Source organism: Bidens hawaiensis, unplaced genomic scaffold (assembly GCF_021521415.1).
Source record: "Bidens hawaiensis isolate Kalapana, Puna unplaced genomic scaffold, B.hawaiensis_p1.1 tig00008086_1, whole genome shotgun sequence".
Lineage (NCBI taxonomy): Eukaryota > Viridiplantae > Streptophyta > Magnoliopsida > Asterales > Asteraceae > Bidens > Bidens hawaiensis.
The window spans coordinates 635,853-651,331 of NW_027491572.1; the positions used below are offsets into that span (position 1 = coordinate 635,853).

The 15,479-nt window shown below is 35.7% G+C and overlaps 2 protein-coding genes across 3 annotated transcripts; both read right to left on the minus strand.

The window, feature by feature from the left end:
- Nucleotides 1–1,555: 1,555 nt before the first annotated feature.
- LOC143636915 (uncharacterized) lies at nt 1,556–6,801 on the minus strand. Its single transcript, XM_077104395.1, has 12 exons — nt 6,580–6,801; nt 5,605–5,685; nt 5,320–5,511; nt 5,039–5,240; nt 4,603–4,959; nt 4,366–4,510; nt 4,150–4,292; nt 3,848–4,017; nt 3,507–3,773; nt 3,374–3,429; nt 3,049–3,260; nt 1,556–2,806 (listed from the first exon to the last, which is right to left on the minus strand). Exons 1-12 carry the CDS (start codon nt 6,799–6,801, stop codon nt 1,758–1,760), a joined length of 3,096 nt encoding a protein of 1,031 aa, XP_076960510.1. The 3' UTR covers nt 1,556–1,757.
- On the minus strand, nt 5,336–9,687 carry LOC143636938 (uncharacterized). Of its 2 annotated transcripts, XR_013154339.1 has the most exons (4): nt 9,323–9,687; nt 8,535–9,255; nt 5,550–5,685; nt 5,336–5,456 (listed from the first exon to the last, which is right to left on the minus strand). XR_013154339.1 is itself a non-coding variant. In XM_077104414.1 (2 exons), the coding sequence occupies exons 1-2, from the start codon at nt 9,630–9,632 to the stop codon at nt 8,540–8,542; spliced, it is 1,026 nt and encodes a 341-aa protein (XP_076960529.1). In that variant the 5' UTR covers nt 9,633–9,687; the 3' UTR covers nt 8,432–8,539. The 2 variants fall into 2 exon arrangements, 1 of the variants encoding a protein (XP_076960529.1); XM_077104414.1 differs by lacking the exons at nt 5,336–5,456; nt 5,550–5,685 and having other exon boundaries at nt 8,432–9,255.
- Nucleotides 9,688–15,479: the final 5,792 nt, after the last annotated feature.

Consider the following 15,479-nt stretch of genomic DNA (forward strand, 5'->3'; position numbering starts at 1 on the left):
TTTGTCATACCTAGTACTTTATGCTTTTATAATACATATGGGGTTAGAATAGATTTTTTTGTTAACTTTTACTTTTATTTAGAATATCAAAATACTTCTATTAATAGAAAGTTGCATTATTGGATGATTTAATGTTACAATTGCATGTACATAAACACATGCAAAAAGTAAACTAAAAACACCATGACTCACTTTTTGATCAATTTCATTGTAAAAACATAACATGGGTTGTTCTTAGGACCATGGTCAAAAAGATTGATGCAGAATTGGTAACTTTACACTTTTCAGATGCATCTATTTCTGAGCCAAGAGCCCATTCAAATATAGTTCAAGAACTCTTTACCATTTCAGAGCTTTTGAAAGCATACATTTCAAGTTAGACATCATTGTTTCATAAGTTGATTTGCTATAAAAAAAAAGTATTCAATTTCTTTTTCTCTGAATTTTACTTCTTAGACAAACTATTTCAACTAAATTGGACATAACTATCAAGATGAATGATAAGTTTAAAAGAAGATAATCGTTCAATTAATAGTTTGTAAAGAGTCGGTACACTTTGTATAACCATTCAACTATTTAACTAGTTTCCCACATAAGCGGTTAAAAGCTAAATTAATGGTTACAGATCGTTGAATGTTAGTTTTTATAACACTAGCTTTACTAGTGTTTATACACTCCTAAAAATTGATAGATAACTCTGTTTTTTTTAGAAGCAAATTTATTTTATAAAGTTTAAAAACTTAAAAGTCCTAAAAGCTCCCCACCATACATAGTTGATGTCTCTATTGGTTGCACTGCTAGATGTGCACTAGCACAAATAGTCTTCCATTTCACCATGTTATGTTAGTGTATGTATCTATCATAAGCTAATTGATTATAATTTGAAACAAGCTTGGTTTCAGTTGGACACTAAACTCATATAATGCGTAAATTTGCGGCAAAAGTATAACTTACGCTAGAGGGGATTTTCCGCAGTTGACAATGGTATTTATTAAATGCGGTAAATTGACAAATTCTTGTTTAAAATAATACTTGTCATTCATAAAACCAGAAGTTGCATTATTTTAGAGAAAACATACTACATCATAAGCTTTAGTATGTAAGAATTGGGGAGAATATAATAGAATTTGAGTTTTGTGATTACAAGATGAAAAAGATGTTAATGACAAGTCAGATCAAGTTTAACAAGCATTATTAAAGCTTATATATGTGTGCATTAATGTCCCAAAGATAAGTTTATCATACAATATACTTATGGTTATAAAACTTTCTTTAAAGGTTTATTAGTGGTGATATGGTAAACCTTGTTAAATTGGGACTAAAAAGGAAAAGCATGCGCGTTGAAGTTACGTTTAACCTAACCCATTATCTAAATACAGTTATGTGATTATGCGCACAAATAGGTGTTAAAAACTTGAAATATGTAAGGTTTTGTTGAATTGGTTTCCAAAACTAATAAACTTCTAAATTTGGAATAAAATATCCCCAATCTTAATACTTGTTGCATATCTTCATACATGTTAATTAGCAACCCCACTTTCATCATTAATCATATTTACAAGCTAACTTTAATCATCAAAGCTTATTATGTTCATGATCATGCATAAAATCACTTATTATTTGACCCAAAAAGAGCTTCAAAATCTTTATACATTGCTTTCGGTTTCGACTTTGAATCCATCGATGTCGCCTGCGAAGAACTCCCACTTCTCTTCTCACCCCAAAACCCGCTCCATTTCGTCTGACTGCTCGATGGGTCAGTTGGAGTTCCCACTGCCTCCGCCACCACCACCACCGCTTTCTCTACTAAAACTAGACTTAGCCAAATCTCTCAACTGCTTCATCCACGGTCGCTCTACACCCGAACTAGTAAACCTCCTCGCCAGCACTGCCGATGGCGAGGTGGCATCACACGTCCTCCCTTTTAACGGAAACCGGGATTCAATATTTTTCATCAACTTAATGGGGACAAAAAGCAGAAGAATCCCCCATGATGCTATTTTCAACCCCATGCACACAGACTTATTATCCGGATCAAGCTGCTTTATCTGACATATCAAAGAATTCCACTCGTTCAAGATTTGCGCAACGAATGCAAGTGAAAACAAACAAAGCATCGCAATCCCGAACTTGGTCTGTTCATGGGTAGAAAGATTCTTCCTCAAAAGAACCAAACATATCGTAAAAATCGCAACTTGACTCGAAACAGATATTATCTCCACCAACTGAACCTTTTTCTTGATAAAAGGTTTCTTGAGGACCATGAAAAACAGTTGAAATGAAGTAACACATAGTAATATTTTCGTGGGCGTTTCAGAATACACGTTTCTTGAAAATATACCAACCAAGATTCCTAAAGTAACTCTTTTTATCGATTCGAGGAAAATGTAATAGATTCTTAAGATCCCAAACACCCTTTGAACAAAGGGTGCTTCTGCATCTTCGTTTTTGTCGTCTGACGCGATGATACTGCTTCTTGGCAGGTTGTAATCCAACCCTCCAGCAATCTGTGAGAGCATGTATTTTGGTGGGCCTCTTAGGTCCTCAAAAAGTGGGCCTAATATGGTTAGCCATTTGGCATTTGAGGTGTTGATCCAGGTCCACTGCCCTCGTTTTCCCGGGCCCAAAGTTACCTTGACAAGTGCTTGATACCAGTGCATCTTATGATCTTCATGATGAATTTCTTTGTATTGAAGTAGCTTACCGAGTGAGATTCCGATAGATAGAAACATAAACAATGCTAGTATTAGGAAAAACACTATTCCTAGTATTAGAGTACCAACTGCAATCCTTGAAGCAGATCCATCTGACAAAATTCAAAAACCAAACATAAAGTTTTGACTTTTTAGGTCAATGTTTGTCTACTCGACGAGTAGAAAAACGGTATAGAACCCGATGTTTTGAGAAATTATAAGAGATTATATAAACAATATAGAAAACATAAACAAGTTTTAAAACCTAGCATTGTAAGGTAGTAAGAAATTTCAAGTAAATTTTGGCTTTGAAATGTAAAAGGTTTGACCTTGAAAGTCAAAAGTGCAAATTTACCTTTGAGTAGAGATGCTGCGGCTGCAGAAACACATGGAACTGCAAGAATTACCAGAAAGATTTCAAATCTTGGAAAAATAACTGAGACGTAAGTATTTTCTTTCTCTTTTTTCTTTCTGAGTTTCAATATAATGAGGAACAAGATATGCAGAATAATCAAGCCGCCACTCATAACAGCCAGCCAAAACATACTCCGTTTGAAATCCGTCCACCTAAATAAATATAAAATATCCCAAGTTCAATACTTGTAAGCAACTTAACTTAGCATGCCTAAACATGTGAGTGATCAAAGCGACGGGTCAAAACGGGTTCAGGTCAAACTTACCCGCGTGAATCATTTGAGTCTGCAATATATTCTGCCTCTGGCACAATATTTTGGCTCTGCGTGTATAACCCGCCATTAGAAACGTTGCAGAAAAGAAAATAACGAACAATGTTGGGATATAAAACCATCAAACCTCAAAAAATGATTTATACTCCATTGCAGTGAGTGGCAATCCATAAAGCGAGTCTGCATTCATGGTTTTAATTCGAGGTCTGGTGATTCTAGAACCATATGAATGTGGATTCATAGGCCAAACGGGCTTCACGTAACCACATTCCCACGGGAGTTTAAAATACGGGATACTCCATCTTAAACCCTTAACAAATTCACTATACTCGATTGGTAAAGGAACCGCTAACCATCCGGATAATGCAAAGATTTGAATGTGGCATACAATTCGCTAGTTTCACAAATCAAACAAACCAGTTAGCATCTTCTTTATGTAAGTGTACACTAGTTAAGAAACTAACTTACAAAAAGAATCCTTGCTGGACTCGTAGTTAACAATGGTGATGGGGCTGCAAATGCTCCGTAATTCTGGAGGGAAGCAGTGGAAAAGGTCAGCAGGGTTGCAACGACGGCGGTCAACACGAATGCAGCCGTTGCAGAGCTAGAAAGCGCCAAAGATGCAGCCGGTACAGAATCTGCATTATATAGAGCATATTGTATTCTTATATATAGTTGATTAATAATACAAAATATCTTATGGGGTTTTCAGTATTCTACTTATGTAAGTGTTATAACAGTTTTATCAATATTCAATAATGAAATCATACAGTGAAAAAACCGTAAAACATTCGATGCTAGGTTCTTGTTTCCGGCAACATCTGAAGTTACATTCTCAGGAACGAGCACTATCACCCATTCTTCGAATGGTAGAATCTCAACTTTGTAGATACTCTTACTTATTTCACGAAATCTGCGCAAAATCATGTAACAGAATTTAACATAAATCATTTTCAAAAACACATATTCAAAGACTAAAGACTCACCCTTGAATATGTCCTCCAGAAACCGATAACTGAGACAAATTAAATCCAAAAACCGGCTTCACAAACTTTATCGTCACCGGGATACGCTCCTCTTGTGTCCTCATATGGTTGGTTGTGCTTAATCTCACATCAGGCCGTTGAGAATCTGTTAAATCCCATATTATTCCATTAAAATAAGTTCAATGTTTAAAGTTTTTAACTTTATAGTTAAAGCTACTATGCTTTAAATAAGTATACCAAATAGGAACGTGACAGGTGCAACGGGTGAAACCGGGGTGCCTTGTCTGCTTATAAGTGATCCTGAATCGAGCTCGGTGGTGACAATGGCAATATCGTTAATATCTACAAACTGAAACCCGAATCTTCGGTTCCCGAGGCTTTCGTTATAGCTAGTGGTTGAAACCAGTGATCCTTGACTAACTTTGAGTGATTTCAAGATTTCGGTTGATGTATTGACTATAGGCTCGGTAAAATACAGATACAGTTTCAAGTTCTTGTGTTTGTTAGTCACTTGAACCGATCTAATATTATTATCGAGTTGAAGTAGTTGCTCTGGTATATGAGTCCTCAGGTCAACATTTACATTTCTTCTATCTGTAACACCAGTCAAGAATGAGTATAGTTGACTTTTTAAGTCAAACTACTTGTTTGGCCTTAAGGAAATGAGTCTTACCAAAATGAACCAAGAAACTTGAACTCGTGGTTCGTGTAAACTGATTCCCAGCAGCATCTTTACACGTATATTTGTCGGTTACTAACACTGCTCGTCCAAACTCGACGCTTGTAAACAAATAGACCAAAAAAGAATATTTAAGATTCGGCTTGATGGTTGTTAGACTGTTTGGAATAACCTGGCCTTGACCATAAACAAGAAGCTGCAAGTGAAAAAAAGATACTTTATTCATTTAGATCAAAATGTGTAACTTATAGATACAAAATCATATACCTACTTACGCTGCTGTCATTTGCAGATAAACATCCAAAACCGCCACCACCACTGCAGGGTTCACTAAATGATATGTACACAGAAACGCTTGAAGTGTTTGTTAAGGACGCTGATGCTGTCACATATGCTGTCGGGGGAACCGTGTCTTCAGGGATAACGAGTATATTTTCGTTAAAGTTATGTTCATGATTAAAAGCTACCTAAATTAAACTAATATCATGAAGGAGAGTAGAGTAACCAATGGTCCAGTTATAGGTGGTGCATGGAGTCAGATGAGACCCGTTGCTGCAAACTTTAAACGTATGGTTCCCTTCTTGCAGTTTAGTGTAAGAAATTTCGCCAGATGAACAATTTGATGGCATTTGATCATCCAGCTGCATGCAAACAAAAAATTATATTTTAATTAAAGGAATATTTTACAATAATCTTTATTATAATAAATAATAACTTAGGTTGCCACGTGTCTACTTTTGGTGAAATCCAGATTTTTGTTTCCCATCTCTACCTCCTATTAAATAACTCTCTTTACTAAATAATAATAATTTTAAATAATTAAATATCTAAATTTTATTCTAATATTTTATAAAACTTACTAAATCATAAAGAGATTTCCACTATATCTTATCTAAAAATATAATTTTTTTTATTCTTAAATCTTCGTAATCTGTTATTTATAATTCTTACTTCTTCATTATTTCTTATTTCGCCAATGGCTAATGACATCCAACATACAAATCTTCATAGAAACTTTCGGTTTACAACAAGTTAAATTTATTCAACCCATGTAATACATGGGTTTCTAACCTAGTAACAGAATATATTTTGCAAGCACAAACTTGGTTCTTTAGAATCAATTACACCCTCAACTTCAAGCCTAAAACCAAGGTCTGACTTTTATGGTCAAACAAGCAATTGACCAGAATCCAAATTTACACATATCTGGTCAATTGCGTGTTTCACAACAAAATTTAAGACACATCTCAAAATTATAAACTGGCCCAATTCCCAATATATACAAGAACACCATTGCATGGATTACAAGATTTGTAATTCTAGAGGCTTTAAAGTAAAAAATACTAGTTTTCCTCAATTGGGTCATAATCTTTTTGGCCAAATTTAATCTTAAAAATAACTTGCATGCAAGTTTCATAACAGAAAGTTCAAATCTTGAAAAAAAAATCAAAATTTTCACATCAAGTTACAATCTTTTTTCATATTTCAAGAAACATAAAACAAGGCGGTAAATAAACAGTACAGAAGGTACAAACCTTGCAGCTGAAGGTACAACTGGTGCAAGAAAAGTCAGCATTATTACCAAGTTGGAAAGCAAATGTAGGTGAGTTAAGATTGGAAATGGGTTCAGGTTTCTTGGTTAACTTAACATAAAGTTGTGAGCTATCACTGTTTACTTGCATACACAAGTATCCAGCAATGAGTATGCAAATAGCCCATGAGTATTTGGTGAATACCATTTTGAGTAGAGCAGCCATTAGAGAGTGGTGTGAGGTCATGAGTGCATGGCTGTGATGTGTGTGGGTGAGAGATGAAAGAATAATAAAAGTTTGGGATTTTTTTTATTTTTGTTTATTTATTTATTTATTTTATTTTGTTATTATTATTATATTTTTTTGGGATTGAATGGTTTTGTGGAGGAGAAAGCAAGTGAAACCTGTCACTCTGACCACAACTTAGTGTGTGAGTGAGTGTGTAACAGGACTTATGATTTGGCCATCAATCACACTATTAAGTATTAAACAACAAAACTGACTCGCGCCGAGTCTCGTATTGGTTAATCGGACGATTGAAAACAAACCCATGAGTGAATAAAACGAGCAGGACAATATTGAATGGTATGAGGGGTCGGATGATACAGTGGTTTTTTTTGTCGAAGGACATTGGTGAATACTTTAAATTGGAACTAATTTGATGATGGAACCAATAGGTGTACAAATATTATTTAATTTGGATTTTAGGACATGATAAAACACTCTGGATTCTATTAAATGTTTCTTGGTACATATGTTGGATGAGTAGACAAAATTGAAGACATGTAACATGCTTATACAGTTAGACAGCAAATTGTAGCAAGGACAACAATATGATTTATTAATATATAGGTCATTAGTGATTAAATCCTAAAGTTTTAAGAATATATAAAATAGGTAAAATTGCATATGATTATACTGAATGGAATTTTTGTGGGAATTATAAGCATTAATTCAGTGAATTGTTCAAGGTCTACATGAGGTTTTGTTCAAAATCCTTGAGCCACACAATGGCGCGTTCGTGGGAAGGATGTCACTTAGGCGTGTGTGGAGCCAAGAGCACCTCATATCTGCATTAGACATGGTCTAAGCTTTAAGCTATCAAATAAGTTTTCTTCTAGCTTTTTAGATCTCAAGTCCAAAGTTACAACACTTAAATCACATTCCAACAGTAGCATGTTTAAATTTGTTCTAATTTCTCCTTTTACACCCTTTTTGTGGTTCTTTTTTTCCATCTGTTTCTGCTTGACAACATCCTTGATGGAATCTTTATCTCATGTGGACCCAGGGGGGGGGGTGATGAAAGACACCAAGAGAAGTGATAATGTTTATGAGGCCAAAACAGAAACATCAAACCATCATACTCAAACCTATTGCACACTGACAAGTTGCAAAAATGACAACAATATACCAAAGACCCTACATCATTTACATTTACTGATGAGTAGTAACTTCTATTTATTTAAATGTACCTCCCCTGTCCTATTTAACCTCAAGTCACCAGGGTCCAGGTAGCCCTAGGTGCATACAAGTCTATTTTTATTTCTTTGAATATTTTTGTTCTTTTTCATAAACTTTTTTTACATGATCATGTGACATTAAAGTCAGTTCATGTTTACCAGTTCTTTTAAATAACAATGAGACTTTATAAATACTTCCCAAAACCAATGGCAAGTCCTGCTAGCATGGTCCCCTTTATATAATATTATCACAAAGCATTAGCCTATAACCACAAAAAATCAAAACCTTAGCCTCATTCAAATCCAATAAAGAAACCTCAAAAATTTCTCCACCCTATCTATCATTTTCAACAAGATATTTCCTTTTTCATTATGTTTATCAATTTATCATTAACATGAAAATTTTGTTGAACCGAAAACAAGTGAATCTTTGAAAAAGGTTGCATCTTTAATAGACAATTGAATGTTCAATACATTTTTAAGTAAATGTAGACTTACAGATATTAAATTACATCATTTTCTGGCACCCAAACTCGAAGGAGTTTATCATAAAACGAACATGTAGCAACAATAGTTTTCTCCTTGTTGTCCAGTTGTCGTATACTCCCTCTATACCAATCAGCTCCATAAGCAAGCGACTCATGTTTGTTATACGTCTCCACCACTTTGACTTCACTACCATTGACTTTAACAATAGCAAACCCGTTGTGCATACAAGCTGCCAAAATCAACCCAGGAACAACATCATGGTTCTTGATCCTCCAAACCCCGCCTCCTAGATTAACTGACGTTTCATTAACTGGCCTTGAAATCGATCTAACATCCCATACCCTCAGACTTTCATCATAGCTTCCGGTGTATAAAATATTAGAATCATGTGGAGATTTTTCAATACAACAAACACCCATTTGATGGGCTTTTGAATTCTGAAACGCCATTTCGGACGGGCTGGTTCGTAGGTCCCAGCCCTTGAACTTGCAGTCGTCTGACCCAGTGTAGACTAAACATGGTTGGTCTGCATCGAAAGTGGTGGCCCAAACCTCAAAGTCATGGGCTTTCCATTCTTGCAGTATGCTTGTGTTGGTCTCTTCAACAGATATTAACGAGACTGACCCGTTTGAAAGGCCCGTTGAGATTAACGTGGCCCGTGGATTCCAGTCTAAGCATAGACACATAGACGAGCTGACTTTTTGTTTATGTACTTCTTCCAAAGCATCACCTACATAAGTTCAAATCATTTTAGACATATTGGCATTTAATTTTACCAATTTAACATTTTAACGCACCATTACTTGAGTTTCTTAAGCGATGAACGTTCACGAAACCATCAGCGTATGCTTGAGCAAGTAACGGATGCGTTGCATTGCCTCCTACCGGATTCCATTTCATATCAAAGATACCAGCAGTTTTCAACCGATAAAGCAAATCAACCCGGTTCAGGTCGACATTAAAAAGAGAAATGCTTCCTGATCTGCTTGGTTGATCACCCTCATGCAGGGTGTAAGTTGAAGCAGCTAGGACATGGTGGAACAAGTTGTGTGGACAAAACTCGACAACGTCTGCGTTTCCGTCTAAGTAGCAATGACCCACATCCATAACCTAAGCCAAATTAGAAGCAATCAGATATTCAAACATATTAATTCAGTAAACACAAGAAAGAAACTAGAAATTTTTTCTTTATACTCATTAGGGCATTTTATCGAACAGGTTATTGGCGTGATGCCGTAATGACAAAACATATTAATTCAGTAAACACAAGAAAGTTTTCTAAAATATAAAAACTCTTCACTCACAACACCCTGAATCACTCTCTAAATTATAAAAACACCCCTCACATAAAATGAGGGGTTGGATGAGAATGCTCTAACATCTCTTAACACTTCCCAAATCCTATAAACTATGTGAATTTATATCAAAAGACGTAGTACGTTACTAAAAACTCACAAAGTAATACATGCAGCAAACCATCCTTGAAACAGAACCATAAAAGGTGCATAACCAAACAAACGTTTCAGAAGCCATCTGACTAACAAAACACCCGAGCTAAGAATAGTAAGCACATAAATCCAGAGTCCAGACCATAATATCAAGTGAAAAGCGCTCCGGCACACACGAAAAACCAGCTGTTTCACACTTTATAATGAAAAATATAAAGAAAATTTAGAATGCCCTAAATTATCATAACCTAAATCCATAATTATGTGACGCACATCTATAAATTATGAGAATCAAAACACATAGTACATTACTAAAACGATTAATTTATGAGTCTTGTGTCACAATTAAAACCGATTTAGCTAAAAAACCCTAAACATGAAAATAAAAAATTAGCAAAATCAAATTAATTGTTACAGTAGATAAACATGCTAATAACAAAAATAAGTACCAGCAGATAAAAATTGTGTTGGTCGACTGAATAACAAAAAACAAATAAAAAAGCATAATCAAACAAACATTTACAGAAGCCGTCTGACTAACAAAACACCCGAGCTAAAAAAAGAAAGCATATAAGTCTAGATCATAATGTCAAGTAAAACGCGCTCCGGAACACACGAAAAATCAGCTGTTTCACACTTGATAATTAAAAAAATAGAATCCCCTAAATTAGCATAACCTAAATCCATAATTATGTGACACATGCCTATAGATTATGCGAATTTAAATCAACAGAGTTACTACATTACTAAAAACGATTAATCTATGAGTCTTGCGTCACAAGTTAAAACCGATTTAGCTACTAAAAAACCCTAAACATGAAAATAACAAAATTAGCAAAATCAAATTCCATGTTACAGCAGATAAACAAGCTAATTACAATAATAATATAATAATAATAAACATTAAGCATCAGCAGATGAAATGGTGTTGATCGACGGAATTAAAAAAAAAATAGGGTTTTGAGCTGACCAATAATTGAAAATTTCTGATTTTCGAGACATGCAGTTGACAGAGAGTGACCGGAAGCTGCAGTGAAAGAATTGGTGCTGTCCACCGGCGGAAAATGGACGGCGGAGTAGTACGGCGGCGGTGGTGGTGGCAAAGGGGTTAGAGGGCAGGTGTGCGGAATATTAATACTAGCAAGTGACGGAGGCTAATATTATTTACGGATCTATAAAAGTATTAGTGTTACCTTCTAAAGTAAAGTGTATGATGATGCATACATACATGTATATACGGGTAGGGCTGTTCAAAAAGCTCGAAGAAAGCTCGCTCGAAATCAGCTCGACTGTTAATGAGCCGAGCCGAGCCGAGCTTGACTCGATATCTAAACGAGCCGAGCCTGAGCTAGCCCCGGCTCGACTCGAGCTCGCTCGATTGGCTCGATTTATTTATTTTAATTTATTATATATTTATATAGAATCATCTAGTCCAATAATTTAATAAATGGGCTTACTTTCATATTTAAAAAGCCCAGTCCAATACAAAACCACTCAAGACTCAAGAGTAAACCTAAATTGCAAAACATAAACAAACCACACAGTCACGCACGCCTCTACTCTTTCTCTCAACCCTAATCCTAATCGTCTCTCTTTAGCCGCTCTCTCTTTCTCTCAACCCTAATCCCAATCGTCACTCGTCAGCCGCTATTGCGTAGTTCGCCCACAAAACCCTAATCTGAAGTCACGAAGCTGTATCTGCCATTCTGCCTGTAAGACATTGATATTGTTGTTAATTCATTTATATGCATATATTTTGTTATAAACTTTGCCATATTGCACCGTCTGATTTTGTGATGTTTATTGTTATCCGTTCTGTTTGTGATGTAGAGTGGTGTATTTTATAGGTTTGATTCGAAGCTTTTGATATCTTACGTGTTATTGGTCATTACACTTATAAACTTGTTTAGCAGCTTTTGTTGAATGAAAACACAATGTTTAGTATTAGGCCTTTTGATTCCAAATAAGCACATGTATTTTTGTGATAGCTATGAACTCTTGCTTGCTCTTGTAGCAAGTCATTGTTATATCATTTAGGTCTTTTTGATTAAAATTATTTCTTGTTTTCGTTGTAATGACAGTTGATACTTAATTAGGTCTTTTTGTTGTAACTGTTTTGTCATTTAGGCCTTATGTAGTTATGCTTGTTTTGTGCACAAGTAATTTTGCTAGTTTTAATTTCTCTATTACATTTAGTAACAATTAGTAAACATGGTTGAATTATTTGCTTAAATTTGTAAAATGTGTTCTTTTAAAGAATCTGTTGATGGAATCTGGACTCAAAGTAATGTTAAAAATTTTGCTTAAATTTGTAGAATGTCTTTTTTCAACGACTCAATTGGTGGGATTGGGAGTAATGATCATGTTGATTTGAGTGATGGAGAAAGTGTGGATTTAGTTGATGAAGTGAGACATGAGTTTAATGAGCTTGAAGTAAATGATGCCAATCGAGATGGCCCAAGACGTAGAACTCTATCTGATGTTTGGGAGCATTTTGTTGTTGTTGTAGAAGAGTACAAAGGCAAAATTGTGAAGAAAAGTATGTGCAAACATTGCAAAAAGAGTTACCTTTTTACTGCCGGACGTCCTACGACATCTCTTAAACGACACATGGCCCATTGCCAATTTATCTAATGAATGGCCTTACAACCAATTGACAAAAGGTATATCGTGATTATGTTATGTGTTTTACTAATTTTATTTAGGTAGAAAAACATTAATATTGGTTTTGTAGCATTGTTATTGTGAGGCTATGAAAATTCACATAAATATTCAATTTAGTTTTGAAACACCTACTGTAATTTGCATTTGCTATCAATTCTGAAAGTTTCCTTTCTTTTCATTTTTAACAGGAATCATGTTGTCAAAAGTTGGTATTATGGAAGTGTGAGTTGATGGCTTGATGTGGGACCTGTTGATGAGCTTATTTAGTGTTTCGATTTGATTTTGAACATGTTGAACTTAATTTGTTTTGGATGGTGTTGTTTTGGACATATTAAACTTATCATGTATTTGGTTGGTGTTATTTTGATGTCTTATTTGGTTTGTTTAACTTAAATGCTGCATATTTTTATTATAAGATTTTTTAAAATTCGAGCTAAATCGAGTCGAGCCGAGCCGGCTCGATTTAAAACCGAGCCGAGCTTGAGCTCACATTTTCAGCTCGATTGAATATCGAGCTCGAGCCGAGCCAGCTCGATTGAATATCGAGCTTGACCTCTTGGCTCGGGCTCGGCTCGGCTCGTGAACAGGCCTATATACGGGACAAGAGGTTAACATCATGAGAATATAGTAAGGGGGTGTTTGGGATTCCTTATTTTCCCTCCTTATAACTTTTAAGTTAATAAGTTACAAAAGTGTAACTTATGAAACTTTTCCTCTCACAATATAAACAATCCCAAACACCTTGTTACTTTTCAAAAAATTAATAAGTTATAAGTTGGTGAAAATAAGTAATCCCAAACACCCCCTAAGTGAACCGGGTGCATCTATCTATACATGTTAAACTCAGCCCAATATGTTATGTTAATTATTTTGGACGATTATTTGGATCACTAATTCAGTGATGGGTTATCGGATCACTGGCTTACCCAAACATCTCAATTTTTCGAGTATGGAATCGTGGAATGTTAGGTTGTAACGTGTCTGAATGGAAGTGGAAGCCTTTCCCATCAAAAGGCAAATGTGCGTTCGCACCGGCCCATATTGGTTCACAAGAGATGACGATCATGAAAGAGGAAGCACAACCTTGGCATCTTAACTACCGAGATTGTGTGGGAAATGCGGTAGGAAAATGTTCCATTAGACCACCATAACCGTAAAATGAGGTAACGGTCCTGCTGAAGACCTTAACAAAAACTTAGCGCTGACCGGGAGGCAACCCGATCTTTTATTTAATTTTGTTTTGTTTTTCTTTATTTTTTTTCTTTTTGCGTGTTACTTTTTATTTTGTGTGTTACTTTTTATTTAGCTAAGGTGTTGTATTTAGACTTTCTTTCTTGTGGGGGCACATCAGTAGAACCTATATGGGCCCATTTCATCATGTTTTGTTCAACGTCTTCTAAACCCACCCTCTTTTTCCTTGAACTTGAACTATTCCCCCTGGCTTCGTTTATTGGTGTGCTTATTATAAGAGAACAACTGGGATTTACCTGGGCTGCTTCAATAGCATGCTCTTCAAAGGCTGATATGCCTTTAACCGGGTCTAAACTTTCAACTTCATATCCTAAATGATCTGAATTGTGTCCCTCAATATCCTCATCTTCAACCACAACCGCAACATTCAATGGCTCATTAGTAATTGACGGAGTTGGTACGGTATTAATCTCCACAACCTCTTCCTCCACTTCGTGCTCTGAAAGTCCCTGAACCTCATCTATCACTTCATCATCCACCACGACACCACAAGCCAACTTCTTTCGTTCTCGTTTAATTTGGGCCACCTCTTCTAATAGTTGACTCATCAGTTCATCTTGGGCAGCATTAGACGTTTCTTGAAGCTCTAACCTTTCATTTATAGCCTTATTATGAGCTTTTTGACCTCTCTTCATCTCCTTTAGAGAATCCGTAACGTCTTTAATAGACTCTTCATTGTTACCCAAGAAATCTTCTTGATCTTGCTGATAATTATTTTGATAAGTACCACCATGATTACAATTTTGAGGGACTTTTTCATATATCGGTTGGGGGTACTTATCATAATAGTAGTCTTCCTCATCTCGGTAACTTACAAAAGTTGGCGTCTCAAGTCCATCACAAAAGGGGGCGGTATGGGGACGTGGCGACGACTTTCGGTATAGAGAGTGTATAACCCATCTGAATTGGTTGAGATGAGACATCCAAAAACTTCATTTTAGAAAAAGGGAAGCCGTAGGTTCAAGCCCCCACCGGTAGGGATGAGCTCGGGATGGCACCGGTACCGATCCCGAAAATCCCAATCCTAATGGTACCAGTACCGGTATTTCATTCAAAATTCGGGAAATACAGGTACTGTTAACAATACCGAAAACTAAAAACTTGGTACCGACGGTACCAAATTCGATACAAATACCGAAAATGCTCATCCCTACCCACCAGTGATAAATAATAGGAGTTCCAAACTTCCAGGTGGACCATGGGGTTTTCTTTAGTCTTTACTATGGTGATTTTCAGGTCGGGACTATGGGGCCAGATATACAAACTTCCATTCAGACACGTTACAACCTAACATTCCACGATTCCATACTTGAAAAATTGAGATGTTAGGGTAAGCCAGTGATCCGATAACCCATCACTGAATTAGTGATCCAAATAATCGTCCAAAATAATTAACATAACATATTGGGCTGAGTTTAACATGTATAGATAGATGCACCCGGTTCACTTAGGGGGTGTTTGGGATTACTTATTTTCACCAACTTATAACTTATTAATTTTTTGAAAAGTAACAAGGTGTTTGTGATTGTTTATATTGTGAGAGAAAAAGTTTCATAAGTTACACTTTTGTAACTTATTAACTTAAAAGTTA

What these genes read in the sequence shown, in the direction of transcription:
- LOC143636915 (XM_077104395.1), bottom strand. Translation starts at nt 6,801, where the DNA reads ATGGCTGCTCTACTCAAAATGGTATTCACCAAATACTCATGGGCTATT. An exon ending in AGTATAAATCATTTTTTGAG is followed by an intron (nt 3,430 to 3,506) that starts GTTTGATGGTTT and finishes TTATACACGCAG; the next exon opens with AGCCAAAATATTGTGCCAGA. An exon ending in CGCAGCATCTCTACTCAAAG is followed by an intron (nt 2,807 to 3,048) that starts GTAAATTTGCAC and finishes GAATTTTGTCAG; the next exon opens with ATGGATCTGCTTCAAGGATT.
- LOC143636938 (XM_077104414.1), bottom strand. Translation starts at nt 9,632, where the DNA reads ATGGATGTGGGTCATTGCTACTTAGACGGAAACGCAGACGTTGTCGAG. An exon ending in CTTAAGAAACTCAAGTAATG is followed by an intron (nt 9,256 to 9,322) that starts GTGCGTTAAAAT and finishes GAACTTATGTAG; the next exon opens with GTGATGCTTTGGAAGAAGTA.